This window comes from Physeter macrocephalus, chromosome 16, assembly GCF_002837175.3.
Source record: "Physeter macrocephalus isolate SW-GA chromosome 16, ASM283717v5, whole genome shotgun sequence".
Lineage (NCBI taxonomy): Eukaryota > Metazoa > Chordata > Mammalia > Artiodactyla > Physeteridae > Physeter > Physeter macrocephalus.
The window spans coordinates 44,003,713-44,026,284 of record NC_041229.1 but is presented as its reverse complement, the minus strand read 5'-3'; the positions used below and the strand labels follow the sequence as shown (position 1 = coordinate 44,026,284).

The following is a 22,572-nucleotide window of genomic DNA, read 5'->3' as shown; positions in this document are numbered from 1 at the left end:
AGAATGGCCATCATCAAAAAATCTACAAACAATAAATGCTGGAGAGGGTGTGGAGAAAAGGGAACCCTCTTGCACTTTTGGTGGGAATGTAAATTGATACAGCCACTATGCAGAACAGTATGGAGGTTCCTTAGAAAACTAAAAGTAGAACAACCATATGACCCAGCAATCCCACTACTGGGCATATACCCTGAGAAAACCATAATTCAAAAAGAGTCATGTACCACAATGTTCATTGCAGCTCTATTTACAATAGCCCAGACATCTGTCCATTAATAGATGAATGGATAAAGAAGTTGTGGCACATATATACAATGGAATATTACTCAGCCATAAAAAGACACAAAATTGAGTTATTTGTAGTGAGGTGGATGGACCTAGAGTCAGTCATACAGAGTGAAGTATGTCAGAAAGAGAAAAACAAATACCATATGTTAACACATATATATGGAATCTAAAAAAAATAAAAATGGTTATGAAGAACCTAGGGGCAGGACAGGAATAAAGACACAGACATAGAGAATGTACTTGAGGGCACGGAGAGGGGGAAGTATAATCTGGGACGAAGTGAGAGAGAGGCATCGACATATATACACTACCAAATATAAAATTGATAGCTAGTGGGAAGCAGCCACATAGCACAGGGAGATCAGCTCGGTGCTTTGTGACCACCAAAGGGTGGGATAGGGAGGGTGGGAGGGAGATGCCAGAGTGAGGAGATATGGGATATATGTATAGGTATGGCTGATTAACTTTGTTATATAGCAGAAACTAACACACCATTGTAGAGCAATTATACGCCAATAAAGATGTTTAAAAAATAAAAATAAAAAAAATAAGCCCTGATGAACTTTCTGCTTACCCTGATGAATTAAATTATGACTTCATTATGCTTGTTACCCTTCAGATATAGAATTCTATCAATTACCATTCATATTGAAGTTAATTCTTACTATATTGGGATTCTTACCAGAGAAGAATTTCAGCTCATTCTTTATTTGCCGAATAGTGCAAAACAATTTTTATTATATCAACTAGTTCTGAGCTTATGAGAATTACTATTTCTATACTACACCAGTATTCTTCTAACAATGGACTACAATGATCTCTTTCGAAAGCTATCAAATGAATAATATGAATTTAAGCTTGATTTTTCATGGTTCCAAATAGGTCATCACTGCTCAAAGATCTTTGGATTAGTTTCTTTGTTTGCCCATTAAATCCCATGTTGCATATTTTCCCCATTTTCTTCTCATCTCCATTTCCAAGCTGACTGCTCTTTCTAGAGACAAAGGATTTTATACACACTATTATTATTTAATTGTATAATATAAGGTCTTTCAACTGTCCTTTCTAAAATATCTCTTCCCTGCTACATAACATCTTGTCCTTTCCTAATTTTTACAATAATTAGTCCCCCCTTTCCAATACTAACTTCTTAAGCTGCATTTGCAAATACATTTCTTCTAGTCCTCAGTTTCCATCTTCACTTCTTTATTGACTCCTTCTCCTCTGCCTTCCAGTACCAATCCCTTGATCCTAATCTAATCAACTAGCAAGTTATCAATACCATTTACATTACGATGCTCCAAATCCTTCAAAGATTCCCTAACATCTCTAAGTTGTTCTAACATCTTGTCAAGGCATTCAAGATCTTTACCATGCTGACCCTAAATGGTTTTTCCATACTACTCCCCAGAACAATATCTTTGCTTCTGCTAGGCTGACTGACTCACACTTCTCAAATATGGTTTAATCATTACCTTCCCTGATTTTTGACAGTGCTGTGGATTTCACTTAAATGACCTTCTTCTTTCTTCATTTGTCTGATTTTCAATGTTCAGCTCAAATTTTATCTTCTCCGTGAAGCTTCTCTTATTGCCTGAGATTACACTGAATCTGCCTTTTTCTGATTCTGTATAGTTTTCACAAACCAACTCCTGGTTTAGCATTCAATTAAAAATTATTTTTTATTTACATTTGCATCCTTGCCTTTGAATAGCCAAAATAAACAACAAGCTAACGTTTACTGAGCACTCACTTGTCAGTCACTCTGTTGGACAAAGGGAATATAAGAATGAATAGTGTTTATTTACTCAGAACTCTTAATACAATGCACCTTTCAGATAATAAAAAAAAAATTGTTATCAATAAGAGTAAAACATAACCAACAGACCTGCTATTATAAATGACCACTATTCAAAAGATGTTGTAGAGTTTCTATATATACAGATAATACCATGCAGACAGTCATGCAAGAACTGGAAGATTTGTGTGATCTCAATCCCAGGTGTCGATTATTTTGAAAGTAAAGCCAACCACTAATTTTAAAATGACGTTTTCTAAAAGACATTTCAGTGTTCTCACTATTTCCAGTACATCTGACAAGCAGGTAGAAATCTATGATTTACAATCACATGAACAACACACTATTAACAATTACTGATAACCAAGGTATTCCAATTCCAAAAATGCATCTTACAGAAGAAAAAAAAACACATGAATGTTAAAACTGTACAAGCAAAGAAGGAAAACAAAACAACAGCTTGAGAACACATACACATTTCTATACGTGCTGGTCATTCCACTACTTAGACATCAAAATTATTGTATGACCCATTATTTTCAAAGCGTATATTTTAAAACTCTATGTTCTACATACCTGTCCAGTCTCCTACTATTTTAAGGTGGACCCCAAATGTTGCTTTGGTTTCAGTAGGACACTAAAAAAATAAATAAATACTGGAATCAATTCTGAATAATAATTATGTGGTAGCAGAGTATGATTCAATTACTACTTTTATTCTCATAGCAAATCTCCAAAATCAATAAGAAATAGAAAGGAATGGGCTAAAAAAAAATCTATACAGATCCTCATTAGTGGGAGAAAAAAAGCAATGCCAACCAGTCAATAAGACACTACATGTTTCTCGAAAAGCCCATATGTATTATATAAAACAAAAAATACACATAGTCTAAAACGGCTAGTATATTACATCTAACCATAAATCTTGCTTAAATATATTTTGAGTTAAAATATTTAAGAGGACACAGCTTTTAACCACAAAGGAAGAAATGGAGACTAATGATTTTAGTGTCTTTTTCTTTGCAGATATTCTTATACACTTCACATCCTAACAAATTCCGGGGAAATGAAAAAAAATAATTATCAATGTGACCTGAATTTTCTGTGTCCAATGAAGAAACTCCTACTGAAAGAGTTTTATTTCATTCCCTCCCATATTTCTCTGAAGAAATCTGGAGTAAAGTGGAAAGGGTACCTGAGGAGAGGGGAGTGAGCTGTGGTACTGGAGGTAAGAAAAAGTACCTGTGGTCCCATGTTTAGCAAATATACGAAACAGCCACATAGTAAAAATGAGAGAATAATTTTTAGTTCACAATAAGAAAATGCAGTATCTCCCTTTATTTTACAGAATCCCAATCCCTTTCCACAATTCTAAAATTCAGAAATTTTCAAAAATGAGTTTTTTCATAACACATTTGGTGGCACTATCAGACCTGAACTGATGGGAAGGTAATGACGGGAGGTTAATACTTATGTATAAAAGTTCATACAGAACTATTTTCCTACAGAAATACCCATTTGTTTAAGAATGCTGCCTCATATCCTACTAGAGATCTTAGGTAATATATTAATTATGCATACCTTTTACAACCCTCAAAATTCTGAATTCCAAAAATACATCTAGCATAAGGGTTATGGGTAAGGGATCATCTGCATGTGATAGCCAGTGTTTATTGAATATCATGTACCAAGGGCAGGTTTAAGTGCCTCATTCCTAAAAGCTCACAATAACCCTGGTGAGCTTTTTTTTTTTTTTTTTTTTTTGTGGTACGTGGGCCTCTCACTGCTGTGGCCTCTCCCGTTGGGGGGCACAGGCTCCGGACGCGCAGGCTCAGCGGCCATGGCTCACGGGCCCAGCCACTCCGCGGCATGTGGGATCTTCCCGTTCCGGGGCACGAACCCGTGTTCCCTGCATCGGCAGGCGGATTCTCAACCACTGCGCCACCAGGGAAGCCCAAAGCTGTCTTTTATAGTTAAGGAAATTGAGTAACTAAGACTTAAAATCAACTTGTAACAACCTTTATGGGAAAAGAATCTTTAAAAGAGTGGATATATATATAGCTGATTCACTTTGCTATACAGCAGAAACTAACATAACATTTTAAATTAACCATACTCCAATAAAAATTTTTTAAAATAAAAAAAAATTTTTAAAAGGAAAAAAAAAAAATCAACTTGCCCAAGGCAGAGTTTGGGTCTGGGTTTGTCTGCCTACACAGTTCGTAACTATGGCAGGCCACTGTCTCCACTAAAGCAAAGATATGGAAAATGGCTAAGGATTGCATAAGAAGTCAAATGGAGTAGGGGGAAAAAAAGGATTTGTTGAAAATTAGTGGAATCAATGTACAACAATATGAATTAAGGAGAAATATGGGCTGAAGTTAAAGCACAGATGAAAGAATATGCCAGTGGCTCTGAGGGCCTTGTGATAGAGAATGGGTTACATGAAGTAAGTTGAAGATCCTCGAGCTCACTATGTTGACTAACGTAGGTCACATAGGGATGCTCTACGGAAAAGAAATAAAGGAAAGTGAAGACACCATGGAGATATGTAAACAACTCATCAAAGAAGATAAGTAGCTTGGAGGTCAGTGAAAACACTAAATAAAAAGTTAGGTATTAATCATTTCTTCATGACAAATCATAAACAAACTAAAAGTCACATGTTCAGGGTTGAGATTTATTGTAGCATGGAATTTCCAAAACACTATTCGACAACCAGTGTTTCTAATAGAATTATTACTACTAACTGTAGTTTAAAATATTGAAATAAATGAAAAGAATATAAAAATCATATTACTTAAATATTATTTATACTATTAAAATATTACTTCATTTATAATTCTGACTCTAACATTTAATTATTTAATTTACATTCTAATTTTTAATAAATCCAAGAGCAATGTTTTGTCATTAGTAAATCTCCAAATAAGACGATGTGATCTGTAAAAACCCACCACCACTTTTACTTCGTACTATCAATACTTAACGCTGGCCACAGCCTTTATGCTGTAAAAGTTGTAGCTGCCAGAAAGCAAGAATCCCAACAGAGTTCCAAGCTACCAATCTGATTGTTCCCATGTCTCTTGATGTTTCCCTTATTGTGAACTAAATCTTCGGTTATGAAAAGAAGATCTAAGCCAAGAAGATAGAAAAGGGAGCAACAAAGTTAGTCTTTGTATGCCTGAGTGTGCATCTGGCTTGATTTAATCTTATAATGTATTCTAAAGGAAAATGTACATTTTGCCAAATATTCATATCTCTGTTCTATTCTTTCAGTGCAGACATTGTAAAAGATAATTACATATGATGTTTAACATTCCCTCAGGCCTTGTAGGAGCCTATAAACCTCCTTCTAAGTGTTGGCCAAATGTATCAGGATAGCTTTTAAGGCTGATCTGGTTGTGAACAGGTAGAACACAATATTGTTCCTCTCAAACTCTTGGGAATGATGCCTTTATAAATTACTGATACTTCCTCAAACTAGCTAGGAATTAAGAAGACAGATTTTAACAGAGTTTTTGCCCAATCATATCACCCCAGATTTGAAGGGGGCCTGCACAGAATAGCACACAGAATGACTTCAGCATGTGTGGTTTGAAACAATGACTGAAAATCTTAGAATCACATTTTAGTACCTTTGCACAAATAATGTTCAGATTCATTAATGTTGTCTAAATCACAATGTAGTGATTCCTTAATGTTGTTTCACTATCTTTTTAAAAGTGTTTAGAAAACTTCTCAAAGGGAAGAAATAATAAAGTATTCATATCTTTGGCTATCTTGTTTCTCTTAGAACATTAAAAATAAATATGCTAATGACAAATTTTCAGTTAAAAAATGTTGTAGGACATGTAGTAAAGTTCACATTATTAAAATTAAAACAGATATTAGGGGACTTCCCTGGTGGAACAGTGGTTAAGAATCCACCTGCCAATGCAGGGGACACGGGGTCGTGCCCTGCACAGTGGTTAAGAATCTGCCTGCCAATGTGGGGGACACCGGTTTGACCCCTGGCCTGGGAAGATCCCACAGGCTGCGGAGCAACTGAGCCCGTGAGCCACAACTACTGAAGCCTGCGCGCCTAGAGCTCGTGCTCCCCAACAAGAGAAGCCACGGCAACCAGAAGGCCACACACCACAATGAAGAGTAGCCTCCACTCTCCGCAACCAGAGAAAGCCCACGTGCAGCAACGAAGACCCAAAGCAGCCATAAATAAATAAATAAATAATAAATAAATTAAATTAAATAAACAGATATTCGTGTTTTTCCTCTATACATAGAAATACATTGATGAGACTATATGATACATTGTTAAGAACATTAATTTCTGGGACGTAAAATTGAAGACAGAGAAAATAACTCATTTCATACACATCTATTTTTAAAATTTATTATTCAGCTTTTTAATGTTTATAATTTTAAAAACTTTAAAAGTTTAATTTAAAATATAAACATTAAAACATTCCTGAGTCTTACTTTAGTCTCACCTAAGTTTCCTAGATGAAAAGAATGGAGTTTGGCTGATGTTGACCTTAATATAAGTAGCAGAATACTCATCACCTAGTTTAAGGAGAAGAAAATAAAATGACAGAATTTGCAAGAGACCTAGAGGAATGCATACTTGGATATCCTGGAGAAAAACAACCTTTTCTTTCAAATTATTTGTTCAAAATGGCATTGGGTTTTTAATGTGCTCAAATGACTAATGATTTTATAACAGTCCCACAAAAATATAAACAGATATTACACAATCATCTTACATTTGAGAACAAAATGTAAAAATAATGTCACTGCACAAGAATTTATTAAACACGGAAAATGAATTTAAAAGCCACAATGTATTTATTTTAAATCAAGAGCTTTGCAACAATAAATAAAAATAATTCTAAAATGGATGTTACTATGTTAAATATTAAATTTTCAATGTAACAAATTTCTTAAACCAGAGAAAATGATCACTGAATATGATGTTCTTTAATCTTTATTGTCAGGTCTTTATTTTTAACCCTCTTTTCCAAAGCTCTAGTTTCACATTTTCTATGCCTGCTAGATAATTTCTACTTGAAATTCGCTCTAAACGTAATATATTTAAAATTGCTGTTATCTTCTTTCCCAAATTATCTTCTCCTTCTAATTCCCCTAGGTCTGGACATGGAACCTACATCCCACCAGAACAGAGGTTCAAATCTCAGAGTAATACCAGGTATTTCTCTTCCTGCCAGCATTCAATCAATTTTCAAGTCCTTTCAAATAATATTACCAAAGAAAACGTCTGATCACAGCAATCTCCTATTGATTAACCTTTCGTATCCTCTTATGGGAAAACACGCACATTCTTTCTTTCCTACGGTCTCTGACCAACTATATTTGTTCCAAATTCTTTCCTTTTTTTTTTTTTTTTTTTTTTTTTTTTTTTTTTTTCGGTACGCGGCACATTTTCTATGCCTGCTAGATAATTTCTACTTGAAATTCGCTCTAAACGTAATATATTTAAAATTGCTGTTATCTTCTTTCCCAAATTATCTTCTCCTTCTAATTCCCCTAGGTCTGGACATGGAACCTACATCCCACCAGAACAGAGGTTCAAATCTCAGAGTAATACCAGGTATTTCTCTTCCTGCCAGCATTCAATCAATTTTCAAGTCCTTTCAAATAATATTACCAAAGAAAACGTCTGATCACAGCAATCTCCTATTGATTAACCTTTCGTATCCTCTTATGGGAAAACACGCACATTCTTTCTTTCCTACGGTCTCTGACCAACTATATTTGTTCCAAATTCTTTCCTTTTTTTTTTTTTTTTTTTTTTTTTTTTTTTTTTTTTGCGGTACGCGGGCCTCTCACTGCTGTGGCCTCTCCGGTTGCGGAGCACAGGCTCTGGACGCGCAGGCTCAGCGGCCATGGCTCACGGGCCCAGCCGCTCCACAGCATGTGGGATATTCCCGGACCGGGGCACGAACCCGTGTCTCCTGCATCGGCAGGCGGACTCTCAACCACTGCGCCACCAGAGAAGCCCTCTTTCCAGTTTTACATTCCATTTTTCCTCTTTGATTCACTCTAATCCAGCTAAGCCAACATGGATCAACTAATATATTTTCTTGTCTCTTCATTTTCCCACTTACTAGTATACTCGTTTAGAATGACTTCATTCCCATCTCTCATATTGGACACTGCTAATTCTTTAAGGCCCATCTCAAATGCTACCACTTTCATTAAGAAATCTTGATTTCCCACGCTACAAAAATCCCTCTCTTCTCTGAAATTCCAAATTACTTGACTTTTATGCCCTTTATTACAGTTTACCTCTTTAATTTTGTGTAATTTTTCCAGTATTAATATACTATAAGTGTCTTGAGATCAAGAACTATTTCTAAATCATTATCATATATTCCATAGCATCTTACCCTTATTGGGTATGCATTCAAATATCAGTTAATAAAATACTGGAGAATTAACCTGAGAATGAATAAGGACTTCAACAATGGGCATTTCTTCTACTATTTATTCAAACATTCACCAAACATGTATTGAGTATTAAAAAGTTTCACAGACTATACTAGGAGCTCATGTAACTTCACAAATGAGGATTGTTCTAAAAGTAAGAGAGGAGATAATGAGCCAGGAGCGCAAAATCCATCACAATTAGTGCAACATCGTGACTCTAAACGTTTTGACAAATATAACATTTCAATATTTACTGGTTTACTTGAAGGAAAAAGTTAGTGTTTACTGGTCTAGTTTCATGAAAAAAATGCTAAATATTAAACAGAAAGATCCTGGAAAAGTATGTAAGTGAGATTTTTGCTAACTTCAATGGAATATGTGCATTTATCTCAGCTCCCTCAAAAGAAAAAAAACAAAACACTGAAATAACAATTTATGAATATAAAAATACACATGACAATATCAAAGGTAACACAGGGAATGATAACAACAATAGAGAGGTGTCAACACATTTTGAAAGACGAAATGTGGGTGACATGGTGGCTTGGGAACTGACTGAAAAAAATTCCAAAGCTGAAATCGCACAACCTTCAAAAAGGGGATCACCTTGAGAAGCAAACCCATCTTGCTCACACCTCATTGGGAAAACTTAGGTCTCAGAGACCTCACAGACAATAGAAGAAAGCTGAGGTTGGACTTATAATTTTTAAAAAGAGGAGAAATGTGTTCATGTCTGTATATGGGATAACTTGACCCCCAAATTACCTCACCCCAAGCACAAGCCAGGCAGCTACACTCCCACAAATCCAAACACAAGTAGGACAAGTAGAGGTGGGACAAAGAGGCCTCAAGATACAGGAATAACCTGTACAGTGGAAAGTAGGGCTGAGATGTCATTCATTTGCTCAGGAAATATTTGATAAAAGTAGACTAAGTGCCGTATCACATTTACATATCCCAAACGGAGCTCTACAAATTCTCATCAGAATGAGAGTTTTTGTAGATGAGAATTTGATAGGGAGGGCCCTCCCTATCTCAGATAATGCAGCTCCAGTTGCTCAGACCAAAAAACAAAACTAAACAATAAATAAATAAAATAAAATAAAATAAAAACCTTAACTCTTGTAATTCCTTCACATTCCATACCCAGTCTATCAAGAAATCCCGCTAACTCTTTCAAATATATTAAGAACCTGATACTTCTCACCAGCTTCACTGTCACCATCCTGGTCCAAGCAGCATCATACCCCAGGTGGACGACCACAATGGCCTCCTAACTGGTCTCTCTGCTCTGCCCTTCGTCTAACCTTAATATAGCATCCAGAGTGCTCCTGTTAAAAACTAAGCCAGGTCATGTCCTTCCTCGACCCAGAGCCATCCAATGGCTCCTTCCTCACTCAAAGTAAAAACCAAAGCCCTTGCAGTATCATATAAACCCTACATAATCTGACTCCTCATGACTTCTCTGACATTATTTCCTACCATCCTTCCTTTTCCTTAGTCTATTCCAGACACTCTGACCTCTGACCTCCCTTCTCCACTCACACCCTTCCCCCACCACATACACTCACACAGATACAAGTCAACAGATATCAAGTTTCAGAGATGGGGCCTGGGCCGGAAATATAAATTTGGGAGATGATAGCATACAGACACATCAATAGGAAAGATCACCAGAGAAATGAATTTAGCTGGAGAGGAAAAGTAGTTCAAGGAATGGACACTGGAGTGTTCTGATATTTAGAGGTCATGGGATGACAAGGAATAGCAAAAAAAGAAAGACCGAGTAAAAGTACCCAGAAACCTAGGAGACAAACCAGGTGAGTGGATGTCCTGGAAGCAAAATGAAAGCAGGGTGTCGATAAAGCAAGTGATCAGCCGTGCCAAATGGAGATGAGAGGTCAGTCCAGCTGAGGACTGGGAAATGACCCTTGGACCTAGCAATAACATGGTCACTGTTGACCCTGGAAATGTTTAAGTAGAGTGGTATGGGCAAAGTTGGTGGATTTAACAGAGAATAAGATGAAAGGAAGAACTAAGAAATGGGGCAGTAGCGGAAAGGAGATGTTAAGTCAAGAAAGGAGCTTTTATTGATCATCTTCTCTTTGGTATCTAGGTAAAAGGAGGCATCCGAAAAAATACCAATTGAATAAACCAAGTTTAATATTAAACAACAGGTTTGCTCTGAATACATTGACCTATTTAAGTTCATATTTATCATGCAGGATCACATTAGGCACCGAAGGAATATTTTCTTTTCCCCTGGAAAAAGTCAAACTAGAGCAGTTAGATAATGTCTAATTTTCAGAGAATTCAGAGGCCCTGTTAAGTTTCCTGCACATTAGTGACCTTCTGGAGCAATTTCCACCACTGTGCCTGCTCTATGGTTAAGACACATTGTTGCCTTGCTAATCTATCATCCGTCCCAGCTGAGTTTCTAAATTGTCCAAGCAAAAGATTTGTGAAACCCTAGAGAAAAGTAATTTTTAAGAGTTAAATAGATGAGATCAAGACCCAAGATCAAAACAACTGATGCAGACTTCCTGGTTATATTTAAACCCATGGAATTAAACGAATAATAACAAAAATAGTTTGCCAGTCTTGAGAAATCCATGGCCATTCTTTTCTGGTTTTCATTGAAAACTGGAAGGACTATTCCCAAAGTGACTGGTTGAGAGATGAAAAACAAAAATCAGAAAAATGATGGCAAGTACAGGCATGCTATGCAAAAGTACAGACAATAACAAATTAACAACTAGACTTTCCTGTGACTCATGGAAAAATCTGTGAGATCAGGTTATCCAAGTTTAAAAATAATGAATCATACAACTTAGAATACAGATGTCAGGAAAGCACATGTGTGTTCCTGAATAAAAATAATAATGAAAGGATACAGAGATATTTATGCAAACTTCCATCAATTACTGCTATACAAAAGCAGATTCTGCATTCTTTACTTGAGAATCCATAAAAAATATTAATAAACATAAATAATATCTACCTCAGTTAAATACAAAGAGATGTTACATTCTGTAGTAAGCAGTAGGTTTCATGCTTTCTTAAGTGTGGCTTTTTAAAATCATCTCTGATTTACATATCAAATTAGATGAGAGCATACCTTAATACATTTGTTTTGGCAGAAAATCCAAAGTTTGGTAATTACAGAGCACAGCTAGAAAACACTTTAAGAGACCAACTACATAGTCAAAAAAAAAAAACAGAAAAAAAAAAAGAAAAGAAAAATCTACCCAGGTTTTAAGTCAATAAAGGTTTAAAGAAGGAAAAGAATCAGAAAACTTGAATTTTGGTTCCAACTTTGTCATCACTTGTGTTACTTTGGTATTTTTGATCCTTTAAACAATTTATGCTTTAGATACCTCCTTCCCTCACAGCAAAGAAACAAGTAAATCTGCTGTTTGGACTACAAATTTTTAAAGTTCAATAACTTTAGATAAACTACTAGAATTTATATGTGTCTCAAGTTTAAGTTTTAAAAATAGAATAATCTCACAAAAGCTATATTTTAATACACCTTTTATATATTTATAGGTATATAAATGTATATAAATATATAAATTTAAATACATCTATCTAAGTGTTGTGTGTAGTGGAAACTGTGGTCACTGTTCAGGTCTTCTTCCCTTCTCCCTTTTCCCAATTTTCAGTATTAAAACACTCCTTTCCCCAATCTCCCAGCTGCTGAAAGTGCTGCCTGCTGAGAGCTACTTCTGAGACCCTCCCCAGGAATTACCATCCACAGACAAATGCTTCCCCACCCATGTCTAAGCGTCAAATCCAATGACTGTAATTTGGGAGTACAAAGATTTGTCCTCCTGACTTCAAGACAGGACAACTCTGAACTATCATTTTACCTGCAGATCTCCTGTGTGAGCTGCTGAGGCCTCTGTGGAGACTATATCACAGTTCAACTTCTGCCTTGCCTCCTTAGTCCCTCACTCCTTACCAGGTGTTGATCTGAGAAACCTAACCAAAAAACCTCTGGCACGCAAATCTCTACTTGCAGTCTGTTTCCCTGGAAACCCAACCTGAAACATCCTGCATCCCACGGGCTAGTAAACCACAAGAGGCAAATCATCAGTCCCCCAAATGACTGTTTCTAAACCAGTCTATGGCCAGAACTTAGTCAGTTATTGCAAGCTGGAGAAGGAAGCAAAAAAAAAAAAAAAAATCAGTTTAATCCTGTTTTGACTGTCCACTCATTATTGGAAATAAAAATATCATACGACAACGCTTATATGTGGAATCTAAAAAATAAGGTACAATTGAACTTACTTACAAAACAGAAATAGAGTCACAGATGTAGAAAACAAACTTGTGGTTACCAGGGGAGAAGTGGGGGGAGGGATAAATTGGGAGATTGGGATTGACATATACACACTACTATATATAAAATAGATAACTAATAGGGACCTACTGTATAGCACAGGGAACTCTACTCAGTACTCTGTAATGGCCTATATGGGAAAAGAATCTAAAAAAAAGTAGATATATGTATATGTATAACTGATTCACTTTGTTATACACCTGAGACTAATACAACATTGTAAATCAACTATACTCCAATAAAAAAATTTTTTTTTAATTGTGGGACTGGAGTGAGAAAAACAACAACAACAAAAACAACTTCTAACTGACTGAGAACCTACTGTGTGCCAAGCACCATGCTTAGCACTTGATTATATCTTTTTATTTTTTTTTTATTTTTTTTTATTTTTTTTTATTTTTTATTTTTTTTTGTGGTACGCGGGCCTCTCACTGTTGTGGCCTCTCCCGTTGCGGAGCACAGGCTCCGGACGCACAGGCTCAGTGGCCATGGCTCACGGATTATATCTTTTTAATTCATATTCAAAGCTTCATAGAGAAGTTACTATTATTATCCATGTTTTATAAAGAAGTAAACCAAAGGTAAGTGTGTTAATTATCTTGTCCAAGGTCACAGTACTAATAAGTGGGGTATTCAGGTCTCCAATCCCAGCTGTCCAGGATTCCAAAATCTATGGTCTAATACTGTACAGTGCCCTCTGATCTCCAACAACCTTTGTCAGCAAACGTTCCTGCTGGTTACACCCTGAGAGAATGCAATTGCTATCGCAGAAAACAATCACAACTTTCTGGGAACACCCTCCAAATTAGCATGGCTTCCATGTAGCAAAGTCAATGTCGAGTATAAGAAATGTTGAAGCACTTTAAGTAATGAAAAGTCCAACCTTTGCGTTCCTAATTAAATCAGTAGTCAAAACTTAGCCTTACTTTGACTGAAATTATGAAAAATATTATAGTGCTTCTGTACCTTATCTTTGTACCAACTTTTTTTGTTATTTTCAGTTGTAAAAGCTTCATCTCTGTTTAAAAAATGAGTTGAAATTCAAGCTACTAAATCTGGGATCAATGTATATTTTATAGATTTGATTTTTCCTTATACTGACACAATATATTAAAGTAAATATTAGACTTTTCTAGCAGAGGAATTTGACTTTCAACTCCCCACAATATTTGAAGAGCTTAGTAGTGTGGGCAATATAAAACTTTCAACTTCATATTTCTCTTGAAAATACATTTTTATAGTTTCAGTAAATTTCTCTTTTAAATGGTAAATCTTTTTTGTTGACTCCAACAAGTATGTCTAAGAGCAATAGGAGTTTTAGAAATATGAATGCCCTGAACATGGCTAGGTGGTGAGGCATGAGAGAGACAGGACAGAATAGCTGACAATACACCTTTCATCCAGGCATTCTGTGTTTCTATCTCACCTGTGCCACTAATGAGTTGTGTGTTATCTAATATTTCTGAGTCACATTATTTTCTGCATCATAGAGAGTTAACAATACACATCTCATAAAAATATAGTAGAACTAAATAATATAATATTTTCAAAGTTTGTTTAGGCATTTAATTAGTAGGTACTATTATCCTTGACAAAGATGGGGTGTGTATACAATTTTAGTGGGAATTGGCATATGGGAAGTCACTTTGCTTTGCTTTGTTTTATTTCAAAGGAACCCTTAAAACTATCCAGTGAAAATGCTTGAAAAGCATGTATTTTACATGTAAGTGCCAAACAGAAGTAATTGGACAAAAAGAAGGAAATGGCAGGAAAAGACAGTAAATTAACATAATAGCATAATGTAAAATTTAGCTTAGAAATGTTTTTGCTTTACTCAAATTCATTTCCAGGCAACAGTACTGTTCACCTCTTTTCCCTCTTACAAAAACAGAGACTCCCTTGGGGCATGGTGTGAGGGAGACAGCTAACAATGCCCCCAAATGTGGGAGGGCTATAAACCATTTCCTAAGCCTACACAAAGTACATGATACACAGATGGTCTGGTGAAAAGCATCTTCCTTTGCCTTAAAATTTCTTTTGGAAGCCAACTATTGCTGCAATTTAAAATACCTATGAGAAATAATTCTTTCTAAAACAATTAAAACTTTATTTGAGGTTTAATAGGGCATAATCAAAACATACAAAAAAATGATGTTTAAAATAAAGATAAATGTGAATACAAACCCTAAACCTGCAAAGTCAAGATCCATTTTGACCTGAAGGTTGCTAGGCAAACCTAAGATATATTGATAACATTTGTCAAATAAGTAACAGAAATTAGGAGCAAGTAATTTTCCATTGATAGCCCTGACAATGGGGCAGTGGAGGTGAAAAATTGACCTGTTGTCTCTAACCAGATGTTCTCAGTAAATTGTTACCCTTTGTCTTTGGTGGTTCTTCCCAAACTACCTCTGCCATAAGTACATTTCCCATTCCTCTTATCAGCTAAAGAGAAATAGTCATCATGACCTTAAAGATTAGACTCAGAACCTGATTGGAAGCCTGCTCTTTGACTGAGAGCCACATCAGCCATAAGCATTTCCTCTTTCTCCTTAAATCCTCTAGCTTTTCCTTTTCTCTGGCTTCACCTTCCAAGTGAGAGATGGGAGGAAAAGACAATCCATCTATGAAGTTATTTCTCAAGGTAAGTCCCAAACACTAATTATATATTAAGTGTTTTTCACTCTTTCTACAGATATACATTGGGTTACTCTGTGTACCAGGTGCTGTGCTATGAACGTACTTTGAAAGGGTTCCTGGAGCTTATGGTCTAGGAGGAAGACAGGTATTAAACAGGTAATTTAATGGCACTAATTGTTGAAGAGAATATACAGGGTCTTATAAAAGGAAAAGGTCAAGAGAATGTATGGTATTTGGAGAGTGAATAAGTGGAAGAAGCAGTGGTTGGTTTCTAGGGCAAAGAGATTAGTCTAGACAAAGATCTAAAAGTGAGAAAGTAGAAAAGGGTTAAATAAATGCGTGAATAAAATTTAATGGGATTATTTATTAAAGAACATCTTAAAACTATTAATGTGGTAAGAGAAACTATGAATTTTTAAAAGTGATATACACTAAGCACTATTTTCCAAACTATTTTAGGTCTTTTCTTTCTTGTTTTTCTTAGAGAATTTTCAGAGAACCATGTTCCTTTAAGAGAACTGAAGACTGGCCTGGAAGAAGCAGAAGGAAAAAGGAAAAATCTTTTCTTAATTGAAGAAAGTAAGAAAGAAGAAAAACTATGATAGATACAGAATCCCAGGCATCCAACCTCTTTGCCTCCATCCAACACACTCTGACCCTGAATCTTCTGAAACAAGCCTGTACTGGACACAGACCTTGTGCTGAGGACTTACCAGACCTCCTTTAGAGTCAGAGTGATGGTCCTTTGCTGTAGGAAGCTGCTCATAAGGAGACTCAGGAGGACTGTATACCTAACAGCACTTCACTGAGGTGAGAAGCTCTTCCGTCTCCCCACCCAGCCAAGTACATCCTATTTCTCAAAGTAGTCACTAAACCAATATTCTTTCTCCAAGAATAATGTATTGTTATTCCTATTCTTACACCTTAGGATTCCACGGGGTGGGGGGGGCGGGAACGTAAATAGTCCTTCATTCACACAACAAAATGTAAAGTACCTGAGAAAATTCTTATATCATTTTAGCTTGTTTTATCTTTAGACTGCTATCCCTATCTTTTCTTTTGATTCATATCCAAACACTACTATTTGGGAGTTGATGAGAGCAGAGATCCACTCACAGAAAAAACTAATAAGTGACAGAGTTGGGACTGAATTCTAAAGTTCCTGTCATTTGTGTGAATATTTACTACCTTTTACCTCACATGTAATTTGTTCTCCCTTTCTTAGCTCTCTCTCCTATTTCCAGTTGCTGCTCTTCTGTCTGTTCCCTATGTTCCCTTCTCCTCTTTTCTTTTCCTCCCATCCGTGCCTCAAGCCAGCTACAGGGTTATCACAGCTCTTCCCCAATCAGCTTTCAGGAAGCAGACCAGGCCACATAAAGCATTTGCTTAAAGCCCTTCAGATTCTACACAACGCTTTATTTTATTTCTCCTTTGCCCTGTAAAAAAGTTCTAGGCCAGCTGAAATAGACTAGATCTAGAAGCATCTACTCAGTGTGTAACACAGGTGAAAAGTTCCTGGATTTTCTGTTTTGAGAGAACATAAAAGTTTTCAGTGACAGAATATATACTAAAAAGTAAACAATCTTTTTGTTGTTGTTGAAGCTGGGTGATGGGAATGTGGGAGTTCAGTATACTATTCTCTCTACTTTTGTGTATGTTGAAAAACATTTTTATAAAAAATCCCTCTCTTCTCTGTAGTTGACATTCAGCAACTGCCTTCTTTTCTTATTCCATATTCTCTACTTAATGCTATGATGAAGAAATGATTTTCAAAATATAGTCTCATGTTGTACACGTTAAATATATACAATTTTCATTTTTCAATTATACCTCAATAAACCTGGAAAAAAGTTTCAAACACAAAGAAAGGTTAATTTCTGAAGTAAATTTCATATGACCCCAAGATTGGGCCAAACTTCCTAAACTACTCTATCAAGACAAACTGACTTGTGTATTTCTCCCTTTTTCATTTTCCCCCATCTTTTTATGTTACCAACTCTATGCCTACAGGATGTAGGGATGCAGAGAAATAGAAACATGTCTTACAACTATCAGAACTAAAGCACAGTGCTTCTGACTGTAGTGAATTCAATCACATGAAAATGGCTTCATGACTGAGCTGAAACATCACAACTGAATGTTTGTTGATCAGATTTACTCCCCAAGCTTCCTGCTGTCCTAATAGAATGTGGGCAGTCTTATTCAGCCACCCTGTAGGGTGTGCATATGCTACAGGAGTGAAGGGTGTGACATGGCTACTTGGCTCCTGATGACCTCAGGACTCCTAGGTCCCTGTTGGTTTTATATCTCATGAGGGCAACTAAGTTTCCACTATTACTCACGGTGACACATTTCCCCTTTCACTGTCACCTGCAGCCCATACACAGCACCAGATGAAAGGGTGTCTATCATCACTATTGGAGAAACTACTACAACTACTATATATACACTACTATATGTATAATATCTATCTATCTATCTATCTATCTATCTATCTATATATATATATATATATACTATAGCTACTGTAAACTACTATAACGACTATAAACTACTATACTATACCTGTCTCCAAGGTAGGCCAATGTTGCCATCTTTCTTGATAAAATGGAATGTTGTTATTTCACTAGATACCAAACTACATTTCCTCAATAATTAATAATCTAGGAAATACAGTCAATAACTATGTCATATCTTAGTATGATGACAGACGGTAACTGGACTTATCATGGTGATTGTTTAGAAACATATAGAAATATCGAATCGCTATGTTGGGTAACAAGAACTAACATAGTGCTGTAGGTCAATTATACTTCAAAAGTAAATAGACACAAACAAACTCAAAGAAAAAGAGATGAGATTTATGGTTACCAGGGGAAGGTGTGTGGGGTGTGGGGAGGGGGAGCTGGATGAAGGCCGTCAAAAGGTACACACTTTCGGTTATAAGATAAATATGTACTAGGGATATAATATACATGATAAATATAATTAACACTGCGGTGTGATATATATGAAAACTGTTAACAGAGTAAATCCTAAGAGTTCTCATCACAAGGAAAATATATTTATTTTCTACTTCTTTAATTTTGAATCTGTATGAGATGACAAATGTTCACTAAACTTATTGTGCTAATCACTTCATGATGTATGTAAGCTAAATCATTATGCTGCATACCTTAAACTTATACAGTGGTATATGTCAGTCATATCTCAATAAAACTGGAAGACAAATTAAAAATAAATAAATAGATAAATAAATTTGCTACATACAAATGGAATGCAAAATGTGGAGCAAATGAAGCAAAAAATTCTCTTTTTAAAGAATTGCTATTGGATAAATAACTTCTGTTTTTTCTCTAACTGTTTGACACTTCTTTTCTGCTTGTTTTATCCTTTAAATACAAAATTTTCTGGCCTAGCCATCTTCACAAGTACATGTTCTCAAGGGGCAATTTCACACTGAAAATAAAAATCATAATACTTGCTAACATGTATTGACATGTACCTGACACTTCATGTTCCAGGCTATGTTCTACATACTTTATTTGTAGTAGTTCATTTAAACTCATAAATGTGTGAATAGCTGTTGCTTTTATCACAATATTACACTGAGAAATGAACGTACAAAAAGATGAAGTAACTTGGCCAAGGTTTCCAAGTTTTCAACATGACTAATACATCAAACTTAACAGCGGTTCCAATCCCAGCACAGCCTCATCCCTAAACCTTAGCACTTTGACACCAGTTATTTTTCTGGCCTCTCCCCCATAATTTGTTCAATTTTATTTGCATATCTTAGCATATATTTTAAACATGTGGTCCCTGTCTCAGTTACCTTTGTTAGAAATTGAATAAAATCTTAACCTCTATCATCAGTGGGGAATATTAAATAAATTACAGAATGTTCCTACTGTGAAATATTATACAGTGATCAAAAAGAAAGAGGCATATACAAATACAGTAACATGGAAAGTTGTCCATGACATATTGTTGTGTAAAAAGAGAAAATGATAAAACAAAGGATCCAGCAAACAAATGCCAGACACCTATATATGCCAAAGTATACAGAAAAATATCTGGAAGACTATAGGTCAAACTCAAGAAAAGGAGTGGGGAGTGGGGAAATGAGGAAAAATTATAATGTGATCTTACATGCTTGTGAATTGTTTACTTTTTTATAATGGGCTCATGCCATTTGTATAATGGAAAAAAATAACGTTAAACAATGGGCTAACAATATTTGATAATGCCGTTATTTAGCTAGATTTCCCCTCATTATTATTCCATTCTATTTTTCTGACCTTATTTTCCTTTCCTTTCTCCATACACAATCTGGGTGCCAATTATACTGGGATTTTTCTTTTCTAAACATTTTCTTATGCTTCCACCTCAACCCAGAGTACTTTCTTTTTCTATAATTTTAATCTCTCTAAAGAAAATCATGCACATATTATATTTTGGTACATACTTCATAAAAGGAAGAGTCCAAATATTCAGGAAATTTTCTGCATTTTTAATCAAAAAGGTTTAATAAATTAAATATACTATTTCCTGAAGTTTAAAGTTGTAGAAAATAATAAATAGTTTAAAAGTTTCTGAATAATTATATTTCTTTGTAAAAAGATGGCTTACTTAAACATTAAGGATATTGTGACAGGTTTGAGTTATTTTTAGAATGAGGTGGAGTGTACACACACAAAAAGAAAAAGACACATTTCATTCTAAAAATTAAAAAATAAAAAAACAAGTTACTTACCATTGTGAGAGTAAATGGATGGTTTTCCAATGCAGACACACTGGGACAATGTAGAATAATATACTAAAAAGCAACAAACAATTTTTAAATGACCAAAAAAGAAATTCAAATAGTCTAATGATGCTAATTTTCAAAAAATATGTAAAGATAAAGGGTATTTTAAAAGTTTCTGGACACTGACTTACCTGGCCAGGTCTTGCTTTAAAATTTTCTTTGACCATTCGGATTTCCAAGACATCTGAGGGATGATTTATGACTGAGATGATGGTGACTGGCTTATTGCTCCGGATACGCCTGTAAAGCCTTTCAGCACAATACAGGCACAAAGGTCCAGAAATCCAAAGCCAGGTCTAACGGAGAATTTTTGAAATACACTTTAAGAAACACTTGTATTATAAGAATCTTTATATCTTGTCCAACTGCTTATTTGACACATTACAGTAATAATACAGTAATAATATACATTTTTTAGCATTCAATAATAAACATTTATTTCTTGGTAACATATCTGTAGGACAACTGGGGTGTTTGTTCCATGTGTCACATCATAGGACCAAAGCTTGAGGAGCAGTGGCTGCCCCAGGTATGCTCTTGCCATGGTGCTGGTAGAAGGACAAGAGGACAAGCCCAATCAGACAAGCACACACATCATATCCTCTGCTCACATCACATGCACTAGCATCCCATTGGCCAAAGCAAGTTACATGGCCAAAAATATGGAACGCTTCATGAGTTTGCCTGTGATCCTTGCGCAGGGGCCATGTTAATCTTCTCTGTATCGTTCCAATTTTAGTATATGTGCTGCTGAAGCGAGAACAGTAATAATATTTTAATCTGTATTTTAAATAACAAAGTGTAAAGAAAAATGCGCAAAAAACAACAGATGCTCTCTGCAACTTAAACAAGAGTAAAGTATAAAATAAAAGGGGAAGTAATATCAAGACCCTACCCTCTAGCCATTGCTAAGGGTATAACTACCATTAACAGGTAAGCATACATTGTTTCATATATCCTTCTGTGCACACCAGAAATATATAATGTATATATATACAATATCTTTATCTAACGAGAGAAGAAAGGGAAGTAAAAGCTCAAATAAATCTGAAGATGATTTTAACAAAAATGTACCAGTTCAATGTTTGTTTAAAAAATGAGAACCCTAGATATTGTTAATGCAATGTATATGCATAATGTACATATACAAAATGTATACCCAATGTAAAATATGTATATGCACATATTTTTAAATATGGGTGTACCACATGTGTTGTTCACAACTTACTTTTACGTAATATGAATAGCAGATAATATTTAGAATTTGGAAACCATGACAATTTCGCATGTGTGCTGGAGGGATAGCCCTGATCCCAGGATAACTGCATAACCTGTATAGCCAACCTTTCTCCTACAGCTGCATACTTTACCTCCCTGAACACCTGGAGGCCTCCAACCCAAACTTATTTTCATGGTCACTTTTTTAAACCTTATTTACAGAGTTATTCCAGAACTATATTCTTCCACGCAAATCATGCCTCTTCCTCACATTTGGTTAGAAACTGTGTGAAGAGTAAGCATCACAGGACAAGCTCTGCAACTTTGGGACAGTCACCACTCGAGCATCAGGTCACACACAAGTAAAATGGGAGTCCCAATACCTGCCCTCCCTAACATACAGCATTGTGTGAAGCCCAGAAAAGCAATGAAGGTTGTAAAGTCTAATAGAAATCTAGAGGGTTATTATTAATAATAAACACAAGACTAACCTCACTCACTCTAAAGTCATCTACAAACTCGACCTTTTGACCCCCCTTTCTTCTTCTTAAAACAGACATTCAACATCCCTATTCCCTGATTTTCACTTGCTACAGACAAAGAATACAGGGCATAATACCCATGTGGGCAGCTCCAATGGCCACAAGGGAAGATTAGGACCTTTATCAAACTACTGGCTGGGTATTTGGGAAAGAAGTTTTCTAAGAGCAAATCAACAACCTGGTTTTACACTCTATTTCTCCCACGTTTAGTCTGTAGAGTTTGGTCAAGGTATTTTATGTATTTAAGCCACAATTTCCTCATCAGAAAATTGAGTATGATAGTAATTACTTCAAAGAGTTGTGAATATTGAAAAAATTATGCATATAATATATTTTAGCATAGTTCCTAGCAGATGATATTAAGCATTCAATAAATTGATTTTACAGCTTAGTATTTATAATATTATATATAATATTATACCATAATATTATAATATACCATAATAAATTAGTACTAGTTCTTTCACTATTGTTTTCCTTATTC

The 22,572-nt window shown here is 35.5% G+C and overlaps 1 protein-coding gene and 1 non-coding gene across 6 annotated transcripts in view; both read right to left on the bottom strand.

The window, feature by feature from the left end:
- NOX4 (NADPH oxidase 4) overlaps positions 1-22,572 on the bottom strand; it is a 159,940-nt gene that overhangs the window by 78,914 nt on the left and 58,454 nt on the right. For all 5 annotated transcript variants that reach the window (XM_055091469.1, XM_055091467.1, XM_024131659.3 and 2 more), the window contains 3 exons: positions 20,460-20,624; positions 20,275-20,337; positions 2,663-2,723 (listed from right to left, as the gene is read on the bottom strand). In XM_055091469.1, the coding sequence (XP_054947444.1) occupies positions 2,663-2,723; positions 20,275-20,337; positions 20,460-20,624 (289 nt within the window). The remainder of the gene's footprint in view (positions 1-2,662; positions 2,724-20,274; positions 20,338-20,459; positions 20,625-22,572) is intronic.
- LOC112067015 (U6 spliceosomal RNA) lies at positions 20,985-21,091 on the bottom strand. The gene has a single exon (XR_002893033.1). It is a non-coding gene; the product is annotated as a U6 spliceosomal RNA (small nuclear RNA).